General features: G+C 52.5%; 2 protein-coding genes across 3 annotated transcripts in view; one reads left to right on the forward strand and one right to left on the reverse strand.

Moving 5' to 3' along the window:
* Window positions 1–2,132: 2,132 nt before the first annotated feature.
* On the forward strand, window positions 2,133–8,368 carry Fibp (FGF1 intracellular binding protein). 2 transcript variants are annotated; one of them, XM_010635943.3, is made up of 10 exons: window positions 2,133–2,312; window positions 2,512–2,710; window positions 2,892–3,018; window positions 3,799–3,899; window positions 4,636–4,790; window positions 5,242–5,350; window positions 5,427–5,490; window positions 5,766–5,852; window positions 5,933–6,030; window positions 6,443–8,368. In XM_010635943.3, exons 1-10 carry the CDS (start codon window positions 2,228–2,230, stop codon window positions 6,510–6,512), a joined length of 1,095 nt encoding a protein of 364 aa, XP_010634245.1. In that variant the 5' UTR covers window positions 2,133–2,227; the 3' UTR covers window positions 6,513–8,368. The 2 variants fall into 2 exon arrangements, with proteins under 2 accessions (XP_010634245.1, XP_010634246.1); XM_010635944.3 differs by having other exon boundaries at window positions 4,636–4,769; window positions 6,443–6,562.
* Window positions 6,864–9,233, reverse strand: part of Ctsw (cathepsin W) — a 3,721-nt gene continuing 1,351 nt past the window's right edge. Inside the window, exons 3-10 of the mRNA XM_010635940.2 lie at window positions 8,799–8,912; window positions 8,088–8,239; window positions 7,890–7,986; window positions 7,730–7,810; window positions 7,530–7,655; window positions 7,330–7,394; window positions 7,056–7,253; window positions 6,864–6,974 (exon numbers count right to left, since the gene is read on the reverse strand). Of these exons, the coding sequence (XP_010634242.1) occupies window positions 6,864–6,974; window positions 7,056–7,253; window positions 7,330–7,394; window positions 7,530–7,655; window positions 7,730–7,810; window positions 7,890–7,986; window positions 8,088–8,239; window positions 8,799–8,912 (944 nt within the window). The remainder of the gene's footprint in view (window positions 6,975–7,055; window positions 7,254–7,329; window positions 7,395–7,529; window positions 7,656–7,729; window positions 7,811–7,889; window positions 7,987–8,087; window positions 8,240–8,798; window positions 8,913–9,233) is intronic.

Here is a 9,233-nt window from a genome sequence, read left to right on the forward strand (position 1 = left end):
GCCAAGAGCTGCTCCGGGTCCTGCTCAGCGGGCGGGAGACAGCAGCAGAGACAGCGTAGGCTGCAGCAGCCACCCGGGGGTGGGCACGCGGCGGGGCGGGACCGCATGACGTTACGGAAGGACAGCCAATCAGAGAATCTTTCTGGAAAGGGGCGAGCCCTGGATGCTTAGAGGCAGTTCCTTACCCATTCCAGACTGAGGGGGTCGCATCCCTCTGCGCACGGCTTGCCCGGCCATCCTTCCCCTTTGCACTGGTCTCAACGAGACTTGAAGACAAGTTCCAAATCTCTTCAATAAAGCTCGAGCCTGGGCCCCTTGGCTCCTTCAAAAGATTCGGTGTAAAAAAAAAAAAGATTCGAGTGTCCTCCCTAACTCCTAATCACCCTACGCAGGAATCCAGATGGGTTGCTTTCCAGGCTGTGCCAAAATCGAGCTGCAGAGTCTCGGCTAACTAAGCATGACTCCCAACTAACTTCTCAGAATCCGGAATTCAAACCTCCCGGCTCATTATTAGTCTGCCCTCTCTCCCCGGGAGCATTTCCTGTATGGTAGTAGGTGGGGGGATCCAAGGGATTCGTATGTTTAATAAACTGTTATTTTGCGCGAGACTCATGCACAAATACACTAAACCAAGATACTAAGCTTGACCTCATAAGGTCACAATCTGGCTGAGAAAACGGGGAAATGTGGGAGGAGGGCTGGGGATGTAGCTCAGTGATGGAGCATTTGCCTGACACAAGCAAGGCCCTTGTTCACTCCCAGCACCAAAAATAAAAATGGAAGCGGGCAGGAATACGGTCTCTGGGATCCCAAAATATTCCCCAAAAGAGGTGACACAAAAGGGGCCCTGAAAGATTGCATAGGGCTTTGCCAAGAAAAGAGAGAGCTCTTAGAGGGAGAGGATAATAGTGTGATGAAAGACACTGATGCTAGAAAAAGACTAGCTGCTTTAGAAACAATGAGGGTAGCTTGATCTTTTTTGAAAGGCAGATGTGTGCAGAAAGTGGCAAAACAGAGGAGCTTTCAAGGTGGGTGGAAGCTAGAATTTTAAAAGCTTTCAATACTAGATTGGAGTGTTTCCAAAGGCCAGTAAGGATTTTAAACAAAGGAGTAACATTTTAAAATATGCATTTTAAAAAGATTGTTCAGCTCCTGTGTGGGATGGGCCCTAGAAAGAAAGGATGTAGGCTGGGAGATTAGTAACTGTGTCAGATGAGGTAGAAGAGATATGCAGAAAGACTAGGCTGGGACTTAGACAGTGGGAGTGGAGAAAACGAAACATATTTCAGATAGTTAGGCGGCAAATCAGCAGAACTGAAAGTGCGGAGAGAGAAAATCTGGGAGACAGCCCAGGTTTCTACTGTGAGAGTTGGGTGGATGTTAGGGTTGTAACTTCTATAGGGATGCAGGAAAGAAACAGATTGGGAAGTGAGAGGTCTGTCTAGAATGTGTTAAAATTTCAAAGTGCTTCTGGGAAGACCATGTGGAGAGACTTGGCAGATAGGCAGTCATGCAAGTGGGGGGCTTCCAGGCAGAGATCAGAGCGACAAAATAAGCTTGTGTGGGGAGGGGTGTGAGGTTAAAATCGTGTGGGAGCAGGTGCTCATGGTCCAAGAGAGATGCTCCTTCACAGGAGGGACACAGGGTTCCCCAGCAAGAGCCCTTAATAGCAGGGACCCACACTCATTTCGCAGAGAAGACATTTAACATAGACCCCTGTGAAACTTCTAAGTTTAAGATACAGGTCAAAGTTGGGAGGCCGAAGAAGGCAGAGATAGTGAGAAAAAAAGCCAGGAGGAAGCGAGGAGTGAGTTTGCCGGGGAGGAGAGGCTGACGGTCTCGCTATGTAGTTCAGGCTGATGATCTCGAACTCATTGTGTAGCCCAGGCTGGCCTCAAACTTGCAGCAATCCTCACGCCTTAGCCTATGTTCTTCCACCACGCCCCGCGCTCCGGATGCCCTCCTCGAAAACAGCTGGGAAGGCTAGAGTAAGCAGAAGGAACCCTAGCTTCCTCCCAGCTGAAGGAAACCGGCTCCTCCACAGCCCAGGCTTCCGCCTCTTTTCTAACGGCTCCCGCCCCCACGGGCTCCGTACCGGAAATGGTCCTTCACTGGCTCCGGGTGCTCGGAGCGGAATCTCTGCGCTCCCGGAAGTGGCCCAGCGGCAGCCCGCCCGGCCCGGGCAGTGCTAACTCCTGCTCGGGGCGCCCCGGGTCCGGGCATAGCCATGACAAGCGAGCTGGACATCTTTGTGGGGAACACGACTCTTATAGACGAGGACGTGTATCGCCTGTGGCTGGATGGCTACTCAGGTCTGTGTGCGGCCGCGTGGGGGAGCCAGTCGGGAGGAGCGTGGTTTTGTATCGGAGAGGGGCGGAACCAGGATTTGGGCGTCCCTAAAGAGAAGTTGGCAGGCGGCTGGGAAGAAGGGATGTGGAGAAGTTGGGGCCGAACTTCTTGAGGGTCTTTGAGGTTGGCACAGTGGGGCTGATATTAGCGCCCACTCTTCAGTGAGTGACGCGGTGGCGCTGCGAGTGCGCTCCGGAATCCTGGAGCAGACGGGAGCCACGGCAGCCGTGCTGCAGAGCGACACCATGGACCACTATCGCACCTTCCACATGCTCGAGCGCCTGCTACACGCGCCCCCAAAACTGCTGCACCAGCTCATCTTCCAGATCCCGCCCTCCCGGCAGGCGCTGCTCATTGAGAGGTGCTCACTTGGTGGATGGTGGGGACGCTAACCAGTATAACCATATACCCACTTTGCCGGGGGTGGGGGGACGGGACTTACCCAGGATCTCAGAAAGTTGGGAACTGGAAGGGCCAGTCCCAGGCTCCACCAGGCCCCTTTTCTCCTTTATGAAGGGTCAATGATGTCCTGCCTCCACCAGGTACTATGCTTTTGATGAGGCCTTTGTTCGGGAGGTCCTGGGCAAGAAGCTGTCCAAGGGCACCAAGAAAGACCTGGACGACATCAGCACCAAAACAGGCATCACCCTTAAGAGTTGCCGGAGACAGGTGGGCATTGCACCCACACGTATGCCACATCCCACCTACTGTCTACTCCCTCACTTCATCCCTTGGCCACTGCCACAGGTCTAGCCTCTGAGTGTGACAGCAACTTCCTACTAGTATCTTCTCCCCTTTTGTCTCTATTAACCCATCCCCCCGATTATGGCCAGAGTGGATTTTCACAGACCCAGATCTGACCACAGCTTCCCCCTGTTCAAACTTTGATTGGCTCCCATTGCTTCCCCAGTAGCAACTGCATTCCTTGTCCTTGACCTTTAAACTCTCCTGCAGACCTAAGTTTACATTTGTACATTTTTCTCATCTTGCTCCTACCTGGAAAATACTGTTCTTGGCTACATCTACTCCTTGAAGTCCGAAGCAGGGGACCACATGATTTTTTGGTAATGCTAAGGAGAAGTAACACTTCTGGACCTTAATGCCTTTCATGTATGTCTTCTGTGAGCTGCTATGTACACCTTAGCGTTTGTTCTTTTCAAGTTCCTGGGTGCTCTGGCTCAGGCTTCTGAAGAACCAGAGAGTATGATGCTAAAACGGAGTTGAATATGGAGATAGGAGTTGAGCCTGAGGCAAGATGACAGAAGCCAATAAACATTTGTTGACTTGATAACAGCTGCTAATAACTAGTAGTTTATTGAAGGAATAAGCAGTGCTGAATCAGCACTGCTGACTAGCTAGGTAGGTAGGAGAGAGAGAGGAGTATTCGATAAGCTTTCATTGGGTGAGTACCTTCTAACCAGTTCTCCTCTTTCCCTAACTGCCCTGCAGTTTGACAACTTTAAGCGAGTCTTCAAGGTGGTAGAGGAAATGCGGGGCTCCCTTGTGGATAACATCCAGCAACACTTCCTCCTCTCTGACCGGTTATCCAGGTGAGGGGGCAGCCATGTGCCCACCTGCACACATCTTCCCTGGCTCTAAAGCCAGTCCACTTTCCCCACCTCAACCCTATTCACTTCCTGGCTGTTCTGGGAGGATGGTTATCCCACTTTCTGGATCAGACTGACCTGGGTTTGAATCCCAGCAGGACCATTTTCCAGCTGGGCTGTTGTGAGTGGCACACTTAGGCAGTCTTCATTAATGGTAGCTAACAGCCTTGTACTCTTCTTACTTTGCCCCTTAGGAAACCTAGGCTGAAACCTCTGCAGAGATTGACGTGAGACATATCACACAATGGGTTGGAACAGAAAAGTGGCCACAGGGGGAAAAAGAAAAGACAAGAAAAGAGGCTGCAACTTGGCTGTCTAGGCTGTCCACAAACTTGCCTTTTACTCACTTTAACTCCTTACTTTTACTCCCAGGTAGCCAAGATCACAGGCAGGGGATTTAATCCAGGGTCTCCACTCTCAGCTACATCCCTAACCTTTTCATAATTTAAACAATTTTGACATAGGGTCTCACTAAGTCACTGAATTCCCAAGCTAAGCTCGAACTTGTGATCCTCCTGTCTTAGCCTCCTAGAGTGCTGGGATTACAGGTGTGTGCCACCATGCCCAGCTAGGAATTTTTTTATTCAATAATATTGAATGAGTTTAATATGCAGCATACTGTGATAGGCTCAATGAGGACTTTCAAGCCTTGAGAGGACCTATTGTCCCCTACCTGCAGGGACTATGCAGCCATCGTCTTCTTTGCCAATAACCGCTTTGAAACAGGAAAGAAAAAGCTGCAGTATCTGAGCTTTGGAGACTTTGCCTTCTGTGCTGAGCTCATGATCCAGAACTGGACCCTTGGAGCCGTCGGTGAGGCCCCCACCAACCCAGGTGCCTGGATGCTCCCTACCCTCTCAGGGCCTGGTTCCCCACCAGCTGTTCTTCCTGCAGGTCCCCAGTTTCCGGCATCCTTCCTTCTTCTCTTATCTTTTTGAGGCCAGGCCTCGCTATTTAGTCCAGGCTGACCTGGAACTTGCCTTCATCCTGCCTCAGCGTCTGGAGTGCTGGGATTATAGGCATGCAGTATGCCCAGCTTACATCCTTTCTTTTTTAGGCCTCCACCCAGGCCTGAGTCCCTTCTGCTTATAGTCTGCATTCCCCATACACACCTTGTCTGTAAACCAACGGCCACTGCCTCTATGGCCTGGAGCATGGCACTCCTGCTTTGGGACCTCAGTTCCCCTATGTCCCATGGGGTTCAGCGAGTGGTTGATAAAGCAGGTTCAGGCTCTCATGGAGTGGGTTATCACCTGCCCCAACTCCTCCCATGGGCCTTGTGCAGACTCTCAGGTGGATGACATGGATGTGGACTTAGACAAGGAGTTTCTCCAGGACTTGAAGGAGCTCAAGGTGCTAGTCGCTGACAAGGACCTTCTGGACTTGCACAAGAGGTGACCTTGGGAGTCCACGGGACAGGGTCTGAAGTAGGGCTCAGGTGGCTCTAGGCATGACCCTGTCTCCCTGCAGCGTGGTGTGCACTGCCCTCCGGGGAAAACTCAGCGTCTTCTCTGAGATGGAAGCTAACTTCAAGGTCTGTGGCCCCATCCAGCCTTTTCCTTGGGCATCTTCAGCCTCCCTGTACTACCCCTGTCTGGCAACTCAGCATTGGCTGGAGATTGACCGGCAGGTGGCACTGCTGCTCCCTCTGCCTGACTGTGAGGGGGAAACAGCTCATAAACAGAGGGGACTTGGTCCATTGAGGGAGGTGGATAGATTTGGGGAGGGCCCTGCCCCTCCCCCAGCCTCTGTGCTCAGCCCCCAGCTTTTGGGGCAGAAGACAGAGCTCCTAGGATCCCTGCCCCACAGAACCTGTCTCGGGGGCTGGTGAATGTGGCTGCCAAGCTGATCCACAATAAGGACGTCAGAGACCTGTTTGTGGACCTTGTGGAAAAAGTGAGCTGCCCTGCCCACCATCCTCTCTTGGTCTGTCCCTGGGCTGTACTCGTGGTACTAACTGTTCCTTTTGCCCACAGTTTGTGGAACCCTGCCGCTCTGACCACTGGCCACTGAGTGATGTGCGGCTCTTCCTGAATCAGTATTCAGCATCTGTCCACTCCCTGGATGGTTTCCGGTAAGAGACTCCAGTCTTCCTGTCTAGCTGGACTTTGACCCAGCTGGCCACTTGTCTCAAACTCTCCACTGTGCCACTCTGTGGATTGAAGTCTCTATCTCAACCACTTAGAATCTGTGTGACCTTGGGCAAGTTATTTAATTTCTCCATGCTTCACCTTCCTCTTAGGTAAACTGAGGGTAATAATTAGAAGAATCAAGAATTTATGAAGAGTAATTGGGTTGGGATATGCTCAGTGGTGTAGTGCTTGCCTAGCATGTGCAAGGCCCTGGGTTTGATGCCCAGCACCACACCAGAAGAGACTTGATGAGGACTTAATGAATTAAGGTATAGAAAGCACTCACAGTAGTTTCTCACCTGTGGAGAGCATTGAAGGAATTATCAGCCATCATTGTTGCTGTTTCCATTCCAGGCACCAGGCCCTCTGGGACCGCTACATGGGCACCCTCCGTGGCTGCCTCCTACGTCTCTATCATGACTAAGAGCCCCTTCCTCCACCCTGCTCATTGTGACAATAAAGTTACTATGAGTTTGGACACTGAGCCTTGCTCCAGGGGGAGGAGCCTGTGGGGGCATGTATAGTGTACATGTATGTCCCTGAGTGCCACAGTGTTCACGCACGAAGATATGGTGTACTCCAGCCTGTCAGGAACTGGGATGGGTCAGAAGTGCCATCTGTGCTCCCTGCACCTGCCGTCTCCAAGCTCCAGCTGACTCTACTTGGATAGCAGAAATTTTGTCTTGATTTATTCACATGGTGTGGCGAAAACTGAGAAGACAAACAAAACCCTCAGGATGGGGCGATGAAGAGGCAGCTGGCATACAGGAGAGGCTCAGGGAGGACAGGAGACTTTCTGCTTCTCAGCTGGATCACCTACACAGGCAGTGAGTGGGAACCTGGTGATGCCGCAGGTATCGCTCCCTCGGTGCAACCGGAAGTAGCCCTAGAAGTTAGGGGACATCAGGGCCAGAAGGTGGGGAAGGGCCTGTTCTTCCCTGTCCCTTTTGCCAGTGGATGTGCTCACCTTCTCACCCCAGTGGGCCCCCCAAGAGTTCTTCAGGATCCAGTAAGGGGTGGATTGGAGAGGAGGATGATTGGACTGGAACAAATCTTTCTCTGTCGCTTTCTCCTCTTTGCCAAAACCCACCAGCAGAATATAATGGCTTGCAAGCCAGGGGTCACAGGTGGAGGGCGTGCTCTTGATGATACCCTTCTGGTAATGCTGCAGGAGTGGAAACGGGCTGAGTCTGCTGCATGCTCCCCGCATGCCCCCTTCCCCCATTCCTTCCCCCACCCACCTGCAATAGCGTTGGGTTGATGAGCACAGTGATGGGCCCCTGTGTGGCCACGTACTTGGCCATTGCTGGAGAGAGAGAGTGCCATCAGGCCCTGCCTGCCGTGGGGCTGCAGCTCTTGACACAGCCCCGCTGTCTGCCACTGTCCTGTGCCTTTTGTTTCTTTCTCACCCTCCACCCATGTCTCCCCACTTTGGCCGCACCGTCTTCATTGCGGGGCAGCATGATGTAGTCTTGGATCCAGGCCACCTTCTTATAGAACGGTGCCAGGCACCTGTGGGTTTTGGCATGCCCCCGGAAACGGTAGTCCTTTTCACTGGCCAGACCACCTGAAGATAAGGAAGGAGACTCTGTTCCTGGATGTCCCCCACCCCTCTAATTGTCCAAAAAGCCAGGTACTCACTGTAGTTGAGGACAGTTATGAATGCGTCCCAGACGTAGCCACCCAAGCAGCCATCCCCACAGCGGCCACAGTCAAGCAGCTCTGGGGGGAAAAGGCACAGCATGAATGACTAAGCCGTTAGTCCCCCCCTGTCACATCCCCCTTTCCGTCCCAGTCATACCTTGCACAGATACTTCCACAGACTGTTTGAATCTGATGTTCCACAGAGCTTCAATGTTGCCTGCTGCCGCTATGGCCCAACAGCAATTGCACTTTCCCTGGTGTATTATAGGGTAGTGTGTAGTGGGGGGTCTAGGTGAGGTGTCCCACTCTTCCCACCCTTTGGACCAGATTGGGCTCAACTGTTGGGGGCAGATACCTGGTGCTTGACGGGTGAGAGGACATTGTGGGCCTTCCTCCAGTCACAGCTTGGGGGCATCGACTCCTGCTTTTCAAACCTTTCTTTTCTGCCCACCCTGAGGTCCTTCCTGGTTGCCCTCCAATTCCCATAGAGCTGGCCAAACTCTTCCTCTGGGGAACAGACAAGGCCACAGAAGTTACAGCTCTGACCTCCCTCTCCATATTCTGCCTCTTATGCTCCAGCCATCCATATCCTTGGCCTTTTGTGTTTTTTTGTTGTTGTTGTTTTGGTTTGGTTTGGGTTTTTTGGTTTTTTGAGGCAGGGTCTCACTATGTAGTTGAGACTGACCTGGAACTCACTTATGTAGCCCAGGATCACTCACACAGATCCTCCTGCCTCAGCCTTCGGAGTGCTGGGATTACAGGCGTGTGCCACCACGCCAGGCCGGCCTTTTGTGTTTTCCATAATTCTCTGGAGGCAGCAAGGCAAGGATGCTGAGGCCCGTTAAGAGGCCAAGCTCCCAGCCAGTGCATTCCCCTGCACCTACTGCCTCTGGCCCCCCAAAGGGGCTAGGACACAGGCTGGAAAAGTTTCCAACCCTCTGCTTGGGGATTTGAGGCAGGTACCATGGCTGGTCCTGAAAGCAGAAGTTCTTCTGCTCTGTCTGCCAGGATACCCAGGTGACCTGCTTTCCCACCTTCCACTTAGGGACCAAGAGGGTCCTAGTACCTGTGAGATCACTGAATGGAGTCACCCCAAACTCAGCAGTCCCCAAGTCTTCCTCTTGCAGCATCTGAGCCTTGGCCAAGTTTTGGACAAAGATGTCCAGGCGCCGAGCATGCTCTGGACCAAAAAGGAGTTGTCCTAAGCTGGTGTCCACTCGCCAGGGGCATGAGGTGGCCACAGGCTGGGCATCCTCCCACAAAGGCAAATGCAGATCTTTTTCTGTAGTCCCCACAGGATGCACTGCAGACACTGGGCCAAGGAGGTAGTTACCCATCCCACCCAGGGCTTCAATCTCCCCCAGAGGCAACAAGGAGAGCATCTGCCCACAGTGAGCGGAAGCAGTGACTCAGAAGGGAGAGTTGAGTGGTTAGAGACTGGCTTCCTGCTCAGCCACCTCTACCACCACCACTTTTTTTTTTTTTTTTTTTTTTTCCGGGG

Source organism: Fukomys damarensis, unplaced genomic scaffold (genome assembly GCF_012274545.1).
Source record: "Fukomys damarensis isolate Sample0158 unplaced genomic scaffold, DMR_v1.0_HiC HiC_scaffold_27, whole genome shotgun sequence".
NCBI classification, from domain to species: Eukaryota; Metazoa; Chordata; class Mammalia; order Rodentia; family Bathyergidae; genus Fukomys; species Fukomys damarensis.